This window comes from Sorex fumeus, unplaced genomic scaffold (genome assembly GCF_029834395.1).
Source record: "Sorex fumeus unplaced genomic scaffold, SorFum_2.1 ptg000063l, whole genome shotgun sequence".
NCBI lineage: Eukaryota > Metazoa > Chordata > Mammalia > Eulipotyphla > Soricidae > Sorex > Sorex fumeus.
This window is the reverse complement of record NW_026606120.1, coordinates 38206633-38229844: the sequence shown is the minus strand read 5'-3', so window position 1 is coordinate 38229844 and position 23212 is coordinate 38206633. Positions and strand designations below refer to the sequence as shown.

Below are 23212 nucleotides of genomic sequence, written 5' to 3'. Positions count from 1 at the left end.
AGTGATTTCAGTTAGCTCAGCCTTTGTGCATGGAGACCTATAGTCTTTCACAGTTGTTAATTTTAATTTTTAAATAATTTAATGTCCCTCAAGATCTGTATCTAAATATGATGTCCCAGGAGGGAGCCACCATTATTGAGGGTGTCCAATAGCTGCTCTCTCCCCTTACAGCAAGGGTCTTCTCAAGTTCCCTGGGACCCTAATGGTCCTGTGCAAGGTTTCTTTGCTCCTTTTCACAACTCACTATACACACTTGTGTACTCTGTATGTTTATAGTCCCATCATATGCAGCCTCTCACATATGCCTCTGAGTCTGCACAGGACAAGAATCTCCGGTGTATGCATATAATCCAGTGAACTGTTTTTACATTCATTGTGTGCTTAGAGCATATTGAACACAAAAGTGGCTCTCATACACCACAGTGTCATTGTTTTTTTAATATACCACACTCCCTAACCTGTGCTGTATCTGACTTCTTACTTGGGATCATTGTCTGAATTAAAGAAACTAGAGAAAAACTCTACCATCTGCCTTGTCAGCTCCACTCTCTGTGAAGCCTTCCAGAAAATCTGATGCTTCTTCCCAAGACATCTGATCCCATCTAATGGTTTTCCTTGTCCTCAGCCCTAGTGCTCCCCATACTGACCCAGCTGCTGCTGTCTTCTTTTCAGTTCTTGTCAGGAGTCGATGCCTGGTGCAAGATGTGCAGTGAAGGAGGCCTGCCTTCTGAGATGCAAGACCTTGAGCTGGCCATCCACCACCACCAGTCCTTGTATGAGCAGGTGACCCAGGCTTACACAGAGGTGAGAACCGAGCAGGACACCAGGGATGCTGGGCATGTATTTATATGGGTGGGCAGCAAAAACATGGGCAATAGATTGTGTATTTCTAATGCTAAGAGGTCAGACCATTTTTCTCCCTTTGGATCTATGAATGATGGGAAACCAAAAAATGGGGTCATCAGCAATTTCCACTGTGGTGAACTAATTTGTGCATGTATGCTCCCAGACCCACATGACCCTGTGAAGATTAAACTCTCTTCCCCGAGGGAGCACTGTTAAAAGAAAGCAAGGTATGCTTCTCTGGAGTCTGCGCTGAGAGGTGAACAAGCATATACATATTAGCCCTTGCATGCTTTCTATGAAAATGCTCTTTAAAAATATAATTTTTATTCGAGAAAGCCTAGAAGAAAACTTCCTGTGACAGTAATCATTGGTAGGAGAAAGACACTGCCACAGAAGCCTTCTCTAATGACAAGTCAAAGGCCAAGGGGCATAGTACGAAGTTGAGAAGGGAAAATCTTTAAGTTCCATTCCAAGGAAAAAGAAAAGGATTCATAGGTGCATTTGTGTGGACAGATGATAGTAGTATGTTTGATAACTGACATGAATTCTATAGCAGTGGAGCAGAGGGATGTAAAGAGATAGACTTATTAACGAAGCTGGGTGAGGAGAGATAAATGGTTTCACACCTGTTGTATGGGCTTCCTCTGGGCAAGCTCACTTAGAGTTGTCTCTCAAAGTGGCTTTCTGCGCCACCTGCAGACTCACCTGGGGACCCGCTTAAAAGAGCAGATTCCTGGGGTATACTCCAAACTGAAACAGAATATCATGAAGTGGGACCTGCAACTTTATGTAATGTAGTGTAATGATGGTTGCCTCAGATGAGTTTGACGCTTGTTACTGTCAAGAAACAATGGCTTCTGGATGAGGGAAGGGTTTTGTCGTAGTCAAAACTGATGGAATACTGTTTTCCCTACTGACCAGCCATGTGACTTCAGGCAAGTTCCCTAACTACTCCAAGTGTCTTCTTATATGAAATGAAGGTACTAAGCCCTGCCAACAAGGGCTTGTTTTAAGGGTTATAAAGATTAAGCATGTAAGCACAGCGGGTAGAGCGTCTGCCTTGCACGCAGCCAACATGGTCGACCCGAGTTCGATTCCTCCACCCCTCTCGGAGAGCCCGGCAAGCTACCGAGAGTATTCGATATGCCAGACACAGTAACAACAAAGTCTCCAATGGAGACGTTACTGGGCCCGCTCGAGCAAATCGATGATCAACAGGAGAGTCTTTACTTACATTCAGCCTAGTGCCTAACTGTAATCAAAGCTAAAAAATGGTAACCAGTTCTGTCATGTAGGCACAGAGGAGGTTTGTGAGCCAAGTCTGGGCTCATCAGCTCTGCTCCAAATGCCCAAGGCTTTCAACAGAACTGTACTTCTGCTAGAATCTAGAATCTCTAAGTTTTCTTCTTATAATATACTAAAATACAGCATGCTAATAAGATTAATTTGTACTCACACTTGGGGAATGTGAGTGTAATTATATAGAGATAAACAATGTTTGTCAAAAGTTTATTTTCACATTAAGGGCATAGACAGTTCCTATAGGTCCATTAGCAAGGTGAGTAGGCAGATGAGGATGGATCCAGAGGGGCCAGATACTATAGATGTGGATTGCAGGACCTGGTCCCGCGTCACTGACCACCTAGGCATAGCCAATGCCAAAAGAGAGCTTTTGCTTAAAGTTCCCTGGAAAGGCTCTTCTGGGTTTGGATCTCATGTACTTGTCTTAATCTGGAAGACATTCCCTTGGTATTATTTGTAAAGTACTTTCTCTTGGACTGCGAATGAAGGCTTCCATGGCACTATCTATGATCCTTTGAGCACTGCCAGGGACCACTAATGAGCACAGAGTTTGAAATATCCTCCAAAGCACTATCTGGTGAGGCCCCAAATAAAAAAAAGTAGAAATAAAAGTACGTATGCTTCCTGCTCTCTGGACTGAGTTCTGGGAAGCAGGCATGGTGGGAGGAGATGCATCATGGTGAATCCCCTTTCCTCTAGCTAGGCCTGCTTTCCTGGCTCAGCTGTGTTCTACCCTCCAAACACATACCTTAGTCACCCCGAAGGCACTTCTGTGCACTATGAGAAAGGGTAATAGTTGCCTCTATATTCCTGAGACCCTCACCATGCTGTTATCAAGACATGACGTTGGGATGAGGGAAAGCATAGGCAGAAATCTGGGGAGGGGAACACACTTTTTTTACCTCCTGGTTGGGTGGAAACAAAGACTTTCTCACTTCAAACCAAACTTGATTGTATTGTTAGGCAAACTGGGGCCTAAGTGATATTACAGTGGGTAAGCACTTGCCTTGCATGTGGCCAACCTGAATTTGATCCCTGGCAACCCATATGGTCCCCCTGGCCTGCCAGGATCAAACTCTGAGTACCACCCAAAAACAAACAAAAATTTGTTAAGCAGATTAACTTGAGGTTTAAATACCTATCAATTCTCCACAATCATACATTAGAAAGACACTTGCTCTTTTGGTATCCAGAACATTCAGCCACACTGTCAGTCATAGGATGCAGCCTCCCAATATTATTGGTGCCAGTGACTGCCCAGGCTTCCAACGGCAGGGACCACAAGGAGTGTCTCTGAGGTTGAATGTGGAGCATGAATATTTACCCCCATCCACCTAGAAGTTTTAATCAGCTTGTTCTGGAAAGATGAATAGATTATCATTTTTTCCAGAAGAAAAGAAAAGTCAGATTATATAGATGTAAGGTGAAAGAATGGTAAATATGAAAGGGGTAGATGGCAGAAACAGGAAGGACAGGAGAGAGAAACGATGATCAAAAAGAAAGAGACGGAACTGAAGCCAATGTGCTGTTGCGGGCCCTCTTTGCAGTTCTCTTGTGTGTTGACTCACTTCACCCTCATGCCCAGGATTCCTGGATGTTCTTCTCTCCCTGAACTGTGGCCCAGGCCCTGTACAGCTCTGGCTGGACAGTCCATGGCTGTCATGGGTGCGATAGGATGCAGAGTCTCAGTACTCCTCAGGGAACCCCTCTTTTCCTCACCACCCTTTTGCCACTCCTCCTGACCTTACACCTTTGACCTGGCCTTCTTTCCTTCATGCAGGTGAGCCAGGATGGCAAAGCCTTGCTGGATGTGCTGCAGCGTCCCCTGAGTCCTGGGAACTCAGAGTCCCTCACAGCCACAGCAAACTACTCCAAGGCGGTTCATCAGGTGCTAGACGTGGTGCATGAGGTCCTGCACCACCAGCGGCGGCTCGAGAGCATCTGGCAGCATCGAAAGGTGCGGCTGCACCAGCGGCTGCAGCTCTGTGTCTTCCAGCAAGATGTCCAGCAGGTAACAGCTCCCCTGCACCCACACCCATCCCTTGGCACTAGGGACTGGGCCTGTTAGCTCCTGAGCAAAGAGAGTGGTCAGCCACCAACCCACAGAAAACCCAAAGCGAAATAGCTGGACAGGTTAATTGTGTGCTTCTCCTGTAAAGTACTTTCAAATGAAGAATGGACACCCCCCACGCCCTACAGCCCCACCAACTTTGCTGTTGGAAAGGGGAACTTAGTCTGAGGAATCACAGTTCTGGGCAGTCGTGACACAGTTTACTCTTGAGAATGCCTTACCTTTCTGGCATGAATTTCTAGACAACTCCAGAGCTAATGGAGTTATTTGTTGATGCCTTATGTTTCATGATTCTGGGTCATTTTTGGCTAATCTATCTGTTTGCATTATTCTACTAGTCATGGTTTCCTCCTTATCACAAATACTAAAGAAATGGTTCCTTTCCTTCTTTTTCCCTTCATCTTTCCTTTCACACCCAGCAGTGCTCAGGGCTGCTGCTAGCTCTGCACTCAGGAAGGTTCTGGGGCTCAGGGTCTGAGCTGGGTCAACTGCATATGAGACAACTGCATAGAAGACAAGTTTTTCAAGCAAACAAGCTGTACTATTGCTTCCGCCCTAAAAATGGGTACATTTCTGGCTAGTAAAAGACATTCTGGCCACACATGTCACTTTGGATGGAATAATCCATCCTTTCCCTTTAATGCTTCCCCTATCTCTTGGGGACCAGGTGCTCTGCTCTTAGGATTGAAGGGGCAACTGATTGGGAGCTGGGGCTTGAGTCTTAGATGCAGCATCATCTCCCACTGATCCAAAGACCATCGGATGGGCAGACTTTTCTTGGTTGCCAAATAAATTCAGGATCATACATGCAAATAACACTTCACTCTCCTTCTGTGTTGTCTGTGGTGCTGACCTGATGTGATCTAAAAGTGTATCAAAATACGTATAGAAAACTGAGGACCTACTGAACTTGATCTTATTTTTTAATGTATTTTACTTTTATTTTTATTGTATTTGAGGCAGCATGGTTACAATAATATTACCCCCCGTATTAATAAGTTTTATTCAATGAAAAGTTTTTTCAAGCAATAGTGTTAGCATTAATCTTTGATGTACAAAGTTACTTCCCCACCACTATTAGAGAAGTGCCCCATATGTCCACCACTGACCCTACACCTCTTCCTTCCCCTCCTCCTCGCCCCCATCTCTTGGTAGTCTCAGTTCTGTAGTCAGTGCAGGCATTGTTCTCACAGGATATTGTCCGTTCCTTTGCTTTATATACTGATTGTGAGAGAGATCATATGGGATTATGACATGTCTTTGGAAGCTGAGTGCCCTTCACAGCTGCTGTTGGAAGGGCTGGTGCTTGGCACCCTGAGATAGAGGCCAGATGGGTGTGATTTGGGGGGGGGATCCTTTCAGTGGTTGTCATACACTCTGGGAGGGGTCAACCAGTAGTTGGGCATTCGAGCAAGTCTTTCCTTCCTGGGATCCTCCTTTTCACACATACACTATTGCCACTACCAGCTGGGGCAGTGATTGAGTCATTAGAGGTGGTACTCCTGCCTCGGGAGAGGCAGGTCGAATATGCTAGCTCCACTCTGGAACCAAATAAATCAGATACTTGCTCTGGTTCTCTGAGCTTTCCAGATAAATATACCACCCCTGTGTCCAGGAGAGCACAGGTGTCAGTCTGTGATTGAGAGATGCCAGTCTCAGGAGGCATCTTGAGGAGTCATGAACTCTGATCAACTCCCAGAGATTATTGCCCATGGTCATTATACTAAGGTGGGCACTGAAGGTGTACACAGGTGCATTGAGGAGAGGAAACAAAGTATAACTCTGCAGGAGAGAAGCACCAATATTCAGCCATCCAGAAATGAATCTGTTCAAAATCTTCTGTGGTCATGAGGACTTCTATGTCAAAGCTAACAAAAAGTATGACAAAGTTACACTGTGGCTCTTGTACATTGCGTTTTGTTTTTAATTGAGAACATTCTTTGAATTAACAGCCAATCCATTTTTCTCTACAGTATAAATTGTTAGCAGTGAGCAACAGCAAATATAAAGTGATGGTATGGATATGATGGGCTATTAGATTTTCCCTGAGAACTGCATCTCCCATTGTTCTTTTAAGGCTCTATAATATGACTTCTGGGAACAAGACTTTACCCATTCACTGTCCCAGCCTCTGTCTCTTGTTGTGTCTGATATCAGGACAGGTATGCAAAAGGAAAATGTGGGAAAACAAGTGATAGCAGACCAAATAATGGTCTCACACTCACACTCAGCCTTTAGTGCCCGCAGGTGTCTGAGTCATTGCTTTGGGAAGTGCCAAGTGATTCCTCAAGGACAAGAGGGCAGGGCTTCAACTCCTGTTTTTTGGCTCCCAACCATGCTGGAATCTATCCTAGTTTTTAGGATCAGACTGGACAAGTAATTTCCCTGTTCTGTGATCCCAGAGTTTTAATCAGTTACCCTGCACCCCCCCACACACACACGTAATGCAAAGATGAAAGTGTTGTAGAAATTTTATAATTTATAATTTCTACTTTGCATATTTCATCTCTTTCAGTATGTCCTTGATAGTAGAAACCTTAGCTTTTTCCTCTCCATGTTTTTTCTAGCTTTTATCTCTTGCTTGCAGTAAACAGAGATTCTATTGATAGTTTTGCTGTCTGAGCTAGGTTATCATTAGAGGACCCTCTTTCTTCTGTGTTGAATATTTTTTAACCACCTCCTCTTAATTCATCCAGTAGTTGCTATTGAGTAGCTGGAACTGAGAAATTGTCATGTGAGGTCCCAGGTATTGACACCAGGCAGAGGATGCAGGGACTTAGCCTCTGCTCAGAGGACACCAGTCCTCATCAGTTATTCAGCAGGCTTGGACCTCTGCAGTGGGGTTAGCTCTGCGCAAGTCTGGCAGAATGCCTACTGAGTAAGAGTGGCTCAAGCCATACATTTATAAAAAGACACTGCTGCCAGGACCTGTCGGCTATTGTGCAGGGCCTTAGCTACTGAAGGAGAAGTTACAGGCAGAGGCATGAGAAGTTAGAGCTGATGGCTCGATGGAATAGAGAACTTTAGCAAGATGGTCTATATGTAAGATTCCTAGACACATTTGGGTTCCAGCAGCCTGGGTAGGAAGCTTGTAGGTGCTCATACCAGTGACTGGAGCAACACATTGTCTCAGGAAAGAGCATGGGCTCTGGAGTCAGACCACTGGTATTTAAATTCTCCTCTGACAAGTTGACTGACTGGTTTTGAACAAGTATTTTCACCTCTGGGGCTTCAGTTCTCACCTCTAAAACAGGAAACAGGGCTCTTGAATAAGTCAGCAGGCTAAATACAAGCACACCGCGTTTATGCTTTGCATAGCATACTTGATATGTGGGAGGACTGAGTTCAAGTCCCAGAGCTGCGTGGTCCTCCCAAACCGCCAGGAGCTACCCTGTAGCAAAGACAGGAGTAGCCCCCACGAACTATCCAGTGTGCACCCCAAACAACATAGCACTGTAACACTGTCCTGTTGTTCATTGATTTGCTCGAGCAGGCACCACTATCATCTTCATTGTGAGACTTGTTGTTACTGTGTTTGGCATATTGAATATGCCACAGGGAGCTTGCCAGGCTCTGCCATGTGGGCGGGATACTCTCGGTAGCTTGCCAGGGATGGAGGAATCGAACCCGGGTCAGCCGCGTGCAAGGCAAACGCCCTACTGCTGTGCTGTCGCTCCAGCCCTTCGAGGGTATATGAGTAGCTGCATTCCCCTGCTAGAACCTCCAAACAACATAAATAAATAAATAATAGGAAGCAGTATAATACTTTATCAGATTGAATAAGGCACAAATACGAGGCTTAGCACAGTGCCTGTCTAGCGGAACTTCCATCAGTGCATCTGGGCTGTTGGTCACATCATCTTTGAAATGATATTTGGGCGCCCCCTGGTGTTTGTGCTCTTAGCAGCCCCAAGCTTCATTCTGTTCCTACTGTAGTAATTATTTTTTTCCTTTCATTTCGTGATGAAATCTTGGAACTGTCAAGGGCCTGGAAGAGCATCCAGTCTATATACAGTTGAGAAAATTAGTCCCAGAGATATAAAGTAATTTTAACACAAAAATAGCTAGTTACTGGTCGTGCAAGTGTTAGAAGGGAAGTCTCTGGTGTGGCTGGCCTTTAGAAAATCCACACAAGAAAGAAGCCAGAGGAAAGAAAAGAACATGAGGAGATACCAGAAGCACATAGGAATACTTGCATGGATCTCGAGAGACAGACAGATACACAAACTTTGAAACAGAATGAGGGAGGAGGAAGAAAGGAACTTTGGTTTGTGGGGAGGCACACATTGGCCATGCTTCTGGCTTCTGGCTCTATGCTCAGGGACCATCTGTGGTGCTGGGGACTGAACCTAGGTTGGCCTCATGCAAGACAAGGGCCTTTGAGTCTCTCAGGCCCAACAAGAGATATCTGAAGACAAAGGTTGAGAAATGTATATGGGAAAGAAGGATGGAGAGAAAGGGGAGAGTGTGGGTGGGGATTGGGAGAGAGAGGCAGGGCCTCCTGCAGGTGGAAGGTGCAGGACCGTGGGAACTCACCCTATCCATCTAACTTCTTACCTCACTGGCATTTCCGAGGGTAGCCTTTGCCCTTTTAGGCACCAGAGGAGAGAAAAGCTGAGATATGAAAACCAAAGATAGGTCCAAGTTGAAGCTTCCATCTGGACAACTGAACCCAGAATCGGGCTGGCTGTCAGCTCCAGGCAAGCCTTCCCTGGATCCAGACTGCTGTCTTCCCAGTGTTTGCTTCCTGCCAGATTTTTAGATTTTTCCAGATCACAGAGGGATAGTGCCCCCAAGCCACCAAAAGAAGACTCCATAGGCAGCTCAACCATTGTTCACCTTTGTCCCTTATTGTCCCCCGTTTCCCCTGGCTCCCGCATGTGTGAAAAGAGTCACCTTCAAAGTCAGCTAGACCAGCCTTTCTTGTCAGAATAGCAGGACTAGCTGCATTATTGATCTTTTAGGAAGATACAAATCCCATTCTCTCTTTCCTTAGAGTAACTGTTTTCAGAGTACTCTCTGTGGGCAGCCTTGTTCTGCAACCTCTTCTTGGAGGTTTCTGGCATGAGAGATGGCATGGGCACCTAACATCTGGAGGGAACAAAATATTTGGGCTGGGTGAAGAGCTCAGGCATAGAGTTCCTGGCTTGCAGGTGTAAGGCTCTAGGTTTGAACCCAATAGAACCCATTAGTCCAAAACAATAGCAAAAAAAAAAAAAAACAACAGTATCTCACTTTTAAGCAGTCCAGTCAGGTGAGCTAGAGAAAGAAAGTGATGGCAGAAATATATCTGGCTCAGAGAGCCGGAGAGATAGTACTGTGGTTAGGACACACACCTGGCCTAGGTTTAAGCCCTTAAATCCCATACAGACCCCAAGCACTAGCAGGAGTAATTCCTGAGTGCAGAGCCAGGAGTAATATCTGAGCATCACCAGGTGTGACCCAAAAGCAAACAAAAAATAAAGATTATCTGGCTCAGTGACTTTTCATTCTGAATGAATCTATGAATATTAAAGTCCATAGTTCTTATACTACAAATGAATCTCACCTATTTATCTGTTTTTCTGGAATCCCACATAGAAAATTACAGATTTATTATGCCAACCCTTGCCTGCCAGACAATGTGTAGAAGAGATTGGGGATTTTTAAAAATACTAGATAATTCATTCAGCTGTAGTGATTATGGCCTTTAGCATCTTAAACAGTCTGAGCATTGTATATTCCAACCAGAAGCTTTGTATAAAATGAGCCCATTTGAGTTGCACACAGAGTGATTGGTTAGCAAAAAGTGACAAAAATGATGGTGGAACTGGAAATGAACTCTTCCAATGGAAGGAAGGTTTAAAGAATCTCAGACAGAAAATTCTCAGCTTACAGGCTGAGACTGATTTGGGGAATATATACGAGGAGAAGCACCAGAACTCAGTATTTTTAGGAACAGCCACTTACACCCTCTTAGCATGCTCAGTGCTACCCCCTTTAAAAGAACCACCAAATTCTTCCTTGGTGGAAGGGTTAAGTAGGAGATTCAAACAGCAGAGACATGATTGGATTTAAATCCTGAGATTTTTCTTGTGTTAAATGTTTTCATAAAGTTTTATTGTTAAAAACTCGGGATTCAGCATTTTTGTGAGTATGATTGGGCTTCTTTCCTTTAAATTATTTTTTATTTTTACTGATGCACTGTGGGCCGGAGCAATAGCACAGTGGGTAGGGCGTTTGCCTTGCAAGCAGTCAACATGGCCAACCCGAGTTCTATTCCTCCGCCCCTCTTGGAGAGCCCGTCAAGTATATCACCCTCACGGCAAAGCCTGGCAAGCTACCCGTGAGGTATTCGATATGCCAAACACAGTAACAAGTGTCACAGTAGAGACATTTACTGGGCCCACTTGAGCAAATCGATGAACAACGGGAGGACAGTGACAGTGATTGATGCACTGTGATTTACAAAGTTATTCATGGTTGAACTCTAGTTTCCAAAACCATCCCTTCCCCAGTGTCCACTTCCTTACACCAGTATCCTCAGTTTTCCTCTCACTGCCCAACTTGACTCTGCACAGGCAACTTTTTCCCATGTAGGCACCGTGGCTTACAGTACTATTACTGATATGGCTCCTTGCATACTAATTTACACCTTCCAGCACCCCTCCTCCAGAGTGACCACTCACGTCCGCCATCCTCATAGGTTTCCCTCCCCATCCGATCACCACGTCTTCCACACGCTGCTGTGCAGTGTTCCTACTGAAGACCAGTTCTCATGTTCTTCATTTATATTGCCTTGAGTCATTTGTTATTCTCCTACCGTTTCTTTTATATCCTGCATCTGAGAGAGATCAGTTTGTGTCTGTCCCTCTCCAGCTGACTAACTTCACTCAGCTTGATATTCTCTAGATCCATCCATTTAGCAGCCAATTGCCTGATTTCATTTTTTCTGATGACTGCATAGTATTCCATTGTGTGTATGTGCTATACCCATTTTTACCCAGTCTTTACCCAGTCATCTGTACTTACACATCTCTCTGTTCTTATTTGCTCTTCAAGCCTAGGAAACATGCAATGGTTTGCATCTTACTGGTAAGGAAACTAGTTTTGAGTAACACAGCTCTAAACCTAAGCTCTTAAATGCTAAGGCTCTAGGTCTTAGTCTCTGCTATGCCTGTAACTATTGGAATGCAAAGAAACACAGCTCAAGTCTGTGATAATATATATATATATATATATATATATATATGTAGTCATGTACTCATAATGAGGTTTAGGTCAACAAAGGCCACATACAGAATGATAGTCCTTATAGAAATCCTGGCTGTGCAGGTGACTCAACTATCTAGATTCATGTGTGTGTGTGTTTGTTCGTGTGAGTGTGTGTGTCTGTCTGTGTAGCATAATGGTGCATTTTGCAACACGTATTCTCATCATTCACAACACAGAGCTGTAATTTAGTGCTGGGCTGTCATTGCTCACAGGGTCCTGCTTTGTTATTCCCAAACACCCATGATAACTCTAGCAGTCAGTTGAGATTCACCTTCAAATTGCCTGTCCAGTAAGACCCACCTAGTCATACTCAAACCCAAACTCTCTTTTCATCTGTTTGATCATCTACAGTTATTTGGGGGGGCACGCCCAGTGATGCTCCGGGCTTACTTCTAGCTCTGCACGTGGGGATCACTCCAAGGGGGCTTGGCAGGATGCTGGTCCTGAGCTCTGCTGTTTTCCCCTAACTGGAGTCTCTAGCTGGAATCTGCAGAACTGGAGAGGACACATTAAGATTCACTTCTGTCCCCTTTCTCAGTCTGGCCTTCTTTTTTCTACTTTTAGTTTTCTTAATGCAAACCTGTTCTGATTGAAGAATGATCCCTTCCTATAAGCACCTTCCAAGAAAGTACCTGGAAGCCTGGTTCTAGTAGGAGTGAAAGGCTGAAGGAGCGCTGTGAGCAAGTGCAAGGAAGTCCATTCCCAGGATTTTCTGAGCCCCAGGGTTTTCTTCATTCACAGTGACTTTAATGACTCTATGTCTCAATTCCTTTATCATAATTATTATGACCTTTATTAACAAATGATAAGATAGGTACATTCAATGCTGTACTTTCTTTTACCTCAATATGCTGTTCTGGGGACTTGAATACCAGACTAAAGGATGAAAACTCACTTGAGAGAGAATAGGGAGCTAGTGAAGGATTTTAAGCAGGGGAAACAAAAAATGAGAGTGGAAATTGGAGGGAATTTGTTGCTGGTGAGGTGCTGAGATAGAATGGGAATCCCCGTGAGCCTTAATCATGGGTGTGACCTAGAGCATAAATGAGCGTGATGGGCCAAATACAGTTCTGACAGTATTTGTGGGGGAGATAATCACTAGGAATTTCTATTTTCATTAGAAAAGAAGTGAGGTGTCAAATGAGATGGAACTGCCTTTCTCAAAGTTGGGTTTGTTACCCTGCCAAAGGTCTTGATAAAAACACAGATGGCCTGACCAACCATCCAGTCTTTTTGATTCAGAATCTATGGGTGAGGCTGTGTTTTCTCTAAAAAAATAACCAGGTGATTTTTAAACATTCTACAATTTGAGAACCTCTAACTTGAGAGATTCAAGCCTTAGTGATGTACAGGAGGTTCTCAAAAAAAATCTTATTATCCCACATTATTCAGTTAGAATGTTGATAAGAGGAGAAACCCAACTACTCTTTGTAAAAGAAAGGGAAAACAATATTCATTGTTTCAATTTAAGTTGTATTTTCCCAGAATCTAAGTGAGGACTATAATGATGAAAGAATAAGCAGACTGATAAAGCTGCCAACTGAGAAGTTTCTCTCAGGGGGTGCCAAAACAAAGATGACTTCCAATCACCCCATGTTGGGAAGGGACAGGTATGGCAGGCTGGAGATGAAGGTTCCCAAGAGAGGGAGAAGGAAGAACTTTGGATTTTATGGTTCTTTGTAGTCATCGTCACCATCTGTTTTTCTTCTTCTTCATTTCTTCCTTCATCTTTGTCATCATTGTTGTCTGTCTGTCGTGGTCATTATTCTCTTCCTCCTCCTCTTCTTTTTCTTCTCCTTCTCCTTCTCCTCCTCCTCATCCTCATCCTCCTTGTCCTCCTCCCCTTCTCCGTTTCCTCTGCCATCTCTTCTTCCATTTCCTTCTCTTTCTCCTCCTCCTTTCTCTCCTCCTTTCTCTCCTCCTCTTCCTCCTCCTCCTCTCTCCTCCTCCTCCTCTTCCCCCCCTCTTTCTCCTTTACCTCCTGTCCACCTGGTAGGACTCGAAACCATATGCAGTACTAAGAAATCAAACTCAGGTCAGCCATAAGCTAGACAAATTCCTTAACCCCATTCTCTCTCTTTCTAGCCCCTCTTGTGATCTCTTGCCTGGCTTCTGCCCAGTACTGGTCTCTCAGGCAGAAGCATGCAGGTCTCGGGGGAGAGTTGGTCTGTGCACCTGCTCAGGAGTTTCCGCTGAGCTCTCTCAGCCAAAAGGTAGTTTTACCCACCAATCACAGTATTCATTTTAATCATACTTGTTCCAATGATGGGACAATTAATGATTTGCTGACAACTTGTATTTCAGGTGGTGTATCGCTGTCCTGACAGTTTGTAATTCCCTTTCGTGACCATTGCTTAATGGACTGTGTGAGGAGGCAAAAATAATGATTTTATAGATGGTTCTGGGTGCTCTTATGTGTATCTATATTTGAGCCTTTAACAGAACAAAATATTTCACATACACATTATGGAGTATAAGCAGGCCTTTACTGGCTTTCTTAAGGGTAAGGGAAGGCTGGAGGTCAGAGCTGAGAGAATATGAACTATTATTTAGTTTACTTAAAGCTACATAATAGGTATCTCACTTTTTTATGACGGTTCAAATTAAAACATTAATAACCTATTTTGAATAAAGTTATTCAAATTTGGCAAGAGCCAGATGAGAGAATCCAGAGATTTAGAATTATGATTCCACATCTTTTCTGTAAAATGTCTTCATTTCCTTAATTGTTTTAGTCCTTTATCACACAAGAAAGTCTCAAAGAAGATAGATTAAGTCCATTGGCTCTTTTAGTGGGACATAGTCCTGGAGGGTGCCACAGTGATCTCAACAAAGCCCCTGCCACAGGGAGCTCACATCTGGGATGGAACGAGGAGACACCTCCATGAACCAGCATGTAAGAAGTCAGTGACAGCCATGATGTGTATAAGAGAGCTGATGAATAAATCCTGGAATGTATTGTTCTAAAGGCTACAGGCACATGCAATGGGACATACATTCCTTGAGATAGAGTGAACAGGGTTCATTCACAAAAACAAGAAAACAACCAAAGTGGCTGGTGTATAGAGAGCAAAAAAAGGAGGCGTAACAAGCTTTACAAAGTAGACTGTGAACAGACCAAATCAAAAGTTAGAAACTATGGAAACAATTTGGATATTAAGTGTGATAAGAAAGTTACAGACTTTCAACAAGGGAAATGCTGTCACTGTCACTGTCCTCCCATTGTTCATCGATTTGCTCGAGTGGGCCCATTGTGTAACGTCTCCGTTGTGAAACTTTGTTGTTACTGTATTTGGCATATCGAATACATCATGGGGAGCTTTCCAGGCTTTGCCATGCGGGTGAGATACTTTCCGTAGCTTGCGGGACTCCCCGAGAGGGGCGGAGGAATGGAACTCGGGTCGGCCATGTTGGCCACATGCAAGGCAAATGCCTTACCCTCTGTGCTATCGCTCCAGCCTGAGGGAAATGCTATGATTTGATTTATGTATAAATAAGCAGATCAGGCTATTATGTGATTAGAGGTATTAGAGTGAAAGGGGGAAGATCACTTAAAGGCTAGTGTGGTCGAATGAGAACTGATAGAGTGGCTGGTTGGGATGGTATGGACAGGAACAATACAGCGTCCAGTGGGTAATAGGACCAGGGATATCATGCAGATATCATGTACATGCCCTGTAAGTGTAAGGCTCCAAATTCAATCTCTGCCACCACATCCCCACCCCTACCCCACCCTCGTGAACACACTGTGCATGACTATAGTGTCCTCAGCATTATTAGGCCTGGGGAGCTACACATTGCTGGGCCTAAGCACCATAAAGTCAGACCTGTACTACCAGAACAGTATCACGAATAGTGGCCCCAGAGTCCCTGAGAACTTCTGGGGAGGCCCTTTCCACCTCAAAAAGAAAGTATACTTTCTTGCTAGAGCAATAGCACAGCAGGTAGGGCATTTGCCTTGCATGCGGCCCACCCAGGTTCGAATCCAAGCATCCCATATGGTCCCCTGAGCACTGCCAGGAGTAATTGCTGAGTGCAGAGCCAGGAGCAACCCCTGAGCATCGCCAGGTGTGACCCAAAAAGCAAAAAAACACAAGTATACTTTCTTAAAATATATATATATATATATACTTTCTTTGGGGCCTGAGAGATAGTACAGTGGTTAGGGTGCTTGCCTTGCCTTGCTTTGCATATAGCTAACTTGGGTTTGATTACTGGCGTCCTATATGATCCCCAGAATACTGCCAGGAGTGATCCCTGAGTGCAGAGTCATCTGAGCATCACTGAGTGTGACCTAAAAACAAACAAACCAAAAAGTATATTGAAATGATGCTAAGGCTTACGGCTAAGCAGTTGAGTAAATTGTGTCTTTTGCTCCGACAGGAAAGACCAGAAGATAAAGGGGAGTGGAGCAAGGGGGAATCAGAAAAATCTGGCTTCGTTATATTTAGTTGAGTGACTATTGCGTGCCAAATTGCAGGAGAAAACTAAGTACTTGGGCATGAGTTTCATCTCTAGAGAAAAATTAGGGTTTCAGTTGTAAATATGGAAATTCTAAGCACATTGATGATGTCTGAATCCGTGGAATTGAATCAGATCATCTGAGTGTGTGAGAAAAGATTCTGAGCTAAGCATGTGGGCACTCTAACGCTCAGAGGCTGGAAGACTGGGGTGACTGAGAGAAGAAGACTGCAGTAGAGATCCATGAGTAAAGGAACACTCGGTGAGAATGACGCCTATGAAGCGGGAGGGCTGTAAAGTAGTGTCCCTGAGGCTGGAGGAGGGCAACGGGGAAGAGATTCCGAGTCTGGGGGTGGGGGGGCGGGGGCTGAGGGAGGCTTAGTATGGGAGGGAAGGGAGGCCCAGCACCAGGAATCCTGGAGGAAGGACGGCCCAGAGAGGGGGAGTGGGAGTCTACCTGATGTGGGCTGTGGGATCCCAAGCAGGGTGAGCAAAGTGTTGGAGGAAAAGGAGAGCCTGGTTCAGTTCAGGTACAGAGACTCCAAGTTCAGGAGACCATCATGAGAAATGGGGTTTCCCAGTCTGGTGGGGTGAGGAGGGCAGCCCCACAAGGACAATGTGTCTGAGCTGATGAGGAGTCCAGACAGGGAACAGAAGAGCTTTGTTACAGCGGCCTCAGGCAAAAAAGGGAAGGGGCAGCACTCGACTGAGGGTAAACCTGAGATGCAGGTTCTCCTGAAAGAAGCCCTCAGCTGACCCACTGTGCCTTCCCACGACTGGGTCACTGTTCAGGCTACCCCCTCTATGTTCTGTAGTTCACTGTGAGCACACATCATCCTGGCCTTGATGTAAGTTAGATGAAGGAAGGTGAAGGCACTGATGACTGAGCTTTGCTTAGTGGGTCCCACCCGAAGCACCTATGGCAGAATGTTCTTTTCCATGTATAGCTGCCTCTATCACTTAACTAATCTCAAAGCATCTCCCTCAGATGTTAATTACAAGGGGAACAAATAACTTTCACCGTGAAGAAGGCTGGCAGATACCACCGTAATCAATAGATCAAAGTGAACCTTACCAGTCAAGGGACGAATTTAAATCTAATCTTATTTGATTGATTTTGATTGATTATTTGATTGATTTGATTGATTATTGATTTCAATGGGTTCAGTGGATTATTGATTTCAGTGGAAAGAATGAGAATTGCTTTTGTGATATACATGGTTTGAGTCATCACTTGGGGGTGTAGCTGAGCTGATGAGGGGTCCAGACAGGGAATCACAAGCCAGGTCGACTTGTGGGGCGTTTCTAAAGTAACAGACTCGTACCTGTGAAATGAATGTATCAAAGCCATGTTACAGGAAGTCCTGGGGTCTGCTCAGTTTCAGCTGAGCAATTCTGAAATATATTAATAGTTTAGTGAATCATGGTTCCTAAATAATATTAAATAAAGTAATAGCTAAACACACACTGATGTCCGTTCTGTATCCTTTTGCTAGTGTTGGGACAACTGGCAAACCTCAGATGGGGTCTGGGAGTTGTGTAGCTTCCAAACCACCTGAGTTTGAGTCTCCACTCCAGTGTTTGATAGCTGTGTGAGTTCAGGCAAGCACTTAACCTGAGATTCATTTCCTTTGGCCAACCAGAGGTGTAACTCTTACTTCTCAGGGGTGTAACATAGATGAGATCATAGGTGACATGTCATGGCCTATTCCAAGCTTCCTCCTCTGAGATAGGTCCTGGAGAAAAAACATGCCTTGGTCACAATTGTTTAGAAGAGTTGGGATAAAAACACAGGTTTTGGGGGCTGGAGAGATAGTACAGCAGGTAGAGTCCTTGCCTTGCAGTCGACCAACCTTTGTTGGATCCCCGGCATCCCATATAGTCTCCCAAGCACTATTAGGAGTGATTACTGAGTGCACAGCCAGGAATAACCACTGAGCATCGCCTGGTGTGACCCCCCAAAACAAAAAACCCAGATTCTTCATTCCAGTTAGGATCATCAGGATGGTGCCACATTTTGATGATGGTCTAGGAATATATAAGACACTTTGATTTGTAAGAGAGGCTTAGTGCCAACTTAAAACATTACTGTAAATATGGTTATTTCTAAATGTAGGCCCCTCTCCCTTACACACACATTGTTCTGGGCAGAATCATCCTTGGAGTCTCCTCTAATACTTAAAATCGGTCATATTAGAAGAATAGAAAAATTAGTGAAACTGGTTTAGGACAGAAAACAGCAAGGCCCTTAATTTCTTCCCATTAAATCAGTTGCATTCATGACCACCGTTCAGAATGTATCAATAGTTCTCTTCCAAAAGACTCTTTTCCTTCTCCTTTGCCGCTCAAAAGGACTGTCTCCGCCTCTGGAAAGGGCTCTGTCTTGATTGTATGCTAGTTGGAATAAACACAATTAGATGAAGAAGAAAAGGGGTGATTAGGGAATTATGCATAATGGCTGTTAGATTGGCTCCCAAATTCAGTTCAGGATGTGAGTCTCTCTCTCTCTTAGAAAAGGCTGTTCTGGGAAAGGGCTAAATTCTGGTTGAAAAGTTGGGGCATGAAAGGAGGAGCTTGGCAAGTTGTTCACAAGATTCCCTGCCTGCTGCCATACAAGGGTCACAGACATACCAGTGGCAAGGTTCTGTGCCATTTTTCCTGGCAGGACAAAGAATAAGCCTCTTCTGAATGAGACACAACTTCAGTCAGGGTGGTAAGAAGAGCAGTGTATTTTCACTTGACAACTCATGCTATAAGCATTCATTCAGTATGGCCTACATGTCGGTGGTGGTTGGTAAGATGTGGGTTATAAGGATCAGAATAACAGTCAAAACTGTGGACTCCTCCAGGAATGAATTCCCTGCCAAGTAGGGCAGTGGAGAGGGTGGAGATGCCCTAGAGACGATTAATACAAACCGAGAAGTATTAAGGTTGTTAAGTGGGGCTGTGGGCTGGGGAGATCCCAAGTCATTTTTCAGGGGATGAGCTTGAGTTCATTTGAAAATGTCTTAAATAATACCATGGCAAGTACCCTGCTATACCTTGGGATCACATGGAGGCGAGAGAAATCCATCCAAAGGCAATGATTCTGGTTTTAGCATATCAGAAGAGAGTCACGCCACCCAGCCTGGGTGGGTTATTATTATTATTGTTATTTTTAAAGGATTTTTCAGAGCTTGTGATTTTGAGATGGGGCTTTAAGAATGTGTTGGAAGGAGTCTGGGAAATTCATGTTATGCATATGTGTATGTGTCTGTGTCTGTAAGTGTGTGTATGTTGCCAGATATCAAATCCAGAGCCTCACACATACAAGTGCTCTACCGCTGAGCTATATCCTGGACCTCCATGGAGAAAAAAATTTTATATGAAATGATGTAAAAACTAATGAGAGCAAAACCGAATCAGTGAGAAACAGCTTTGGGGCCAAGTAGGAATGAAGCAGGAACTCACTGGACAGGGAGATGGGGTGAAGCCCAAATTGAGGATTTTACATGTCAGGTTAAGAGGCTCCTTAAACTCTGTCTTCTAGTGAAATGCCTCTTCAAGAATAAGGTAAGGTAAAAAGGTAAAGGCCCTCCCGTTGATCGTCGATTTGCTAGAGCGGGCCCAGTAACGTCTCCACTGGAGACTTCGTTGTTACTGTGTTTGGCATATCGAATACTCTCGGTAGCTTGCTGGGCTCTCCGAGACGGGCGGAGGAATCGAACTAGGGTCGGCCATGTTGGCCGCTTGTAAGGCGAACGCCCTACCGCTGTGCTATTGCTCCGCTTCAAGAATAAATGAAAGCAAATATTAAAGTAAAATGCGTGAATTAATGCCATTAAGCCTACATGTATGAGTTTTTTTTCTTTAAATGGATCTGATGTCCCTGATGTTTTTATTATTAAGATCCAGCTAAGATTAATAATTTATAATTTATTTTTAAACCTTAGTGTATAAAATTGCTTCTTTGAAACTGAAGGTACGTCTTGCCAAATTCAGACTGACAGCTATCATTGACATCCCACTCAAGTTCAGAAGTACAACTATCACTCATCCAAACCAGAGCCTGGGTATGAAAATTTAAAGAAAGCTTAATAAAACTATAATTTTTATTCTTTCTCTTATAACTTTCTTGCTTCTGTACCAGTGACACATGTTTTATACCATGCCCCTGGTCTTTCTTATCACTGCATCTCTAGTACTCACCAGTACAGTCACAAAATTCCACCTATTTTCTCTCCTGCATATTGCTCAAGCCTGTCTCTCCAAGGACACTGTCTTTGGCCTGTTCTGACACACTGTAGGATTTCTTCCTTCACCTCCTGGGGTTTTTTTTCTATCTCTTCTCTTGACTTCCTCTGGTTGATAATTGTTTTAAATGCAGATCTGATGGTATCTTTCTTCTTCTTGGAGTTTCTTGGTGGCTCTTGGGATGAACAGTGGATTCAACACACCAAAGCCTGGCACCTTCTGATACCGGCCTATCCTGGGCTGTTTCCTGCTAACCCATATTCAAATCATGCTGATATTTTTAACTCCTAACTTGGCTAAGTCCTAGTCTCTTTCAGGACTCAGCTAAATCCCACTTTTTCCAAGAGAACTTCTCTGATCCCCAATTAAGGTACACTGGAATGTTGGTACTTTTTACCATGGTAATTAACAATGAATTTTGTGGTTTCTGGCCTTATTTTGTACTACACCCTGCACTATTCCAGACCCCAGCACTAGGACATACAAATACAAATATTGTTGAACATTAGAATATTTACATGTTTCTTTGCTTTCTGAAGATCTTTCAAACAAATATATATATATAATATACACACAATATATCTACATATGTATATATAACTCTCCAATGCAGTGTCATCAATAGGTATGATTACCCATCATCTTTTCTGTCTGTAATTGAACCTTTTAAAACAAGAACATACAGGGGTAAAAGATTATTTGGATTTCTGATGCTGCACATCAATTCCCGGTGTGTGATGCAGACTCGGGCATTGCTAATGTCTGCTCCTAAGCACATCTCTCTACCATGCAGCCAACATAGAGACTGAGGGTGTTAGTTGGGAGGACATGGAACCAGGGTCTAGTGTTCACTCTAGGTGGTACCAAGCCACATTGGCTCCGAATGAGCTGTGTGAAACAAAATGGAAATCAGCATTTGATACAATACCTTTTATATTGGTTGTATTTATCCTCAGGAATTTTTTCAGTCACCATGCAATTCTAAAGTAATTTTGTTCTCCTCCTCAATCCTGGCATTTGTGTTAAATTGACTTCCAGGCAGTCCCTGCATCCTCATCAAGGCTGCACATGTTTTTCCCACAGCTTCCATTTTCATGCAGAATTTTCAACAAATGGTGGCAAATAACATCACAGAGCAATCAAAGTTAATGTTTAAACTAAGTAAAAGCCTTTCAAATATGAAATAGGTTTTTAAGTAGTTAAGGTAGAACTAATAGGTAAACTTAAGTGTTACTACTTGAAAATAAATTGACATTTTAAAGAAACTAAAATAAATGGGAAAGAAGGTTTCAAAAAATGTCAGGGCCCACCCCAGGCCTCATGTGGAGCAACACATGCCCAGGCGCTGGCTGGCTGGGAAGCCTCTAGACACTGTTAGAGGTCCTGTGACCCCAGAGCACCACAGGATGTGGAGCCTATAAAATAAAATTTAAGGCTTATAAAATCACCCTTACAAGGTGTAGAAGCTTTATTTTATCAATTGGTTGATGAAAATATCATTTCTATTTAGCAAGTTAGCTATAGAATAATAGAATATTATTATTATAAAATTATTCTTATTATTATAAAAATAAGAATATTTAAGTCTGAAATAAAAAGTGAAATTAGCCACGGCTCAGCAACAAAGCTAAAGGGGACCCCTCTCCTCCTTCCAATCAGGTACAGCTCACCTCCAGGGCCTGGGACTCTCTCTAGGCATGCGCAGCTAGCTCAATCTCATAGCACAACCAGTTTTTTCCCCTGATCTGCGCGGGACGGGAACTGAGCCCCACGGCTCAGCAACAAAGCTGAAGGGGACCCCTCTTCTCCTTCCAATCAGGTACAGCTCGCCTCCAGGGCCAGGGACTCTCTCTAGGCATGCGCAGCTAGCTCAATCTCATAGCACAGCCGTTATTTTCCCCTGATCTGCGCGGGACCAGCGCAGGGACACTTTCTGGAGCCACGACCGCTAATGCGGCCGCGAAATATTCTCTCACTACATATGCCCTAGGAACCATAAGCTACCTTCTTAGATGGAATCTTCTCTATTTTAGCTCAGCCACTGGAAACATAGTAGCCAATAACTCATAAGCCTATCTCAACTCACACTACATATCAAGCAGAATGGTAACAGTGAACGTGAAGGACTAAACCACACTTGTCACAATGGTAAAGCAACGCAAAAGCCCACCAAACTTTCTTATTGAAGAGGCTAATCCAGAAGACATCAACAGTACTGTAGTGTTAGACAACCTCTCTGACAAGGAATTCAGAAGGGAGCTACTGAGGATGCTTAGGGAACTAAAAGAAACAATGGAAAGCAATGCCAGTAAAAGACAAGAGGATTTGAAGGCAGAAATGAGGAAAATGCAATCGGAAATGTCAGACCTAAAAAACCTGGTAGGCGAATTGAAAAACTCAGTGGAAGGCCTCAGCAGCAGAGTAAAAGCTGCTGAGAACAGAATCAGTGAGCTCGAAGATGAAGTTCAGAGACTCTCCAGGAAAGAGCAGAAAATGGAAAAGAGACTCACAATTCGGGAACAGATGGCAAGAGAAGATCATGACGAAGCCAAGGGGGGTAACATAAGAATTATTGGAGTCCCAGAGGGACAGGAAGAAAACCTTGATGAAGAAGAAACTGTCAAAGACATCATTGCTACAACGTTTCCAGAGCTGAAGAAAACTTGTGACCACATTCAGGAGGCCCGAAGGGTACCAGCTAGAAGAAATCCGAATAAAAACACCCCAAGACACATTCTGATCAAAATGACCAAAACCTTAGACAGAGACAAAATTCTGAAAGCAGCAAGATCAAAGAAAGAAATCTCTTACGAAGGAGCATCCTTAAAATTCACAGCTGATTTTTCTGATGAAACCCTCATGGCCCGAAAACAGTGGTGGGACATAGTGAAAAAACTCAGTGAAATAAATGCCTCTCCAAAAATACTTTACCCAGCGAGACTCTCATTCATAATAGAAGGAACAACACACAGTTTCACAGACAAACAACAGCTCAGGAACTTCATAGACTCAAAACCATGGTTACAAGAACAACTAAATGGGCTA

The 23212-nt window shown here is 43.8% G+C and overlaps 1 protein-coding gene across 22 annotated transcripts in view; it reads left to right on the top strand.

Moving 5' to 3' along the window:
- KALRN (kalirin RhoGEF kinase) overlaps positions 1-23212 on the top strand; it is a 792058-nt gene that overhangs the window by 379793 nt on the left and 389053 nt on the right. For all 22 annotated transcript variants that reach the window (XM_056127408.1, XM_056127415.1, XM_056127407.1 and 19 more), the window contains exons 8-9: positions 673-804; positions 3929-4159. In XM_056127408.1, coding sequence (XP_055983383.1) covers positions 673-804; positions 3929-4159 — 363 coding nt within the window. The remainder of the gene's footprint in view (positions 1-672; positions 805-3928; positions 4160-23212) is intronic.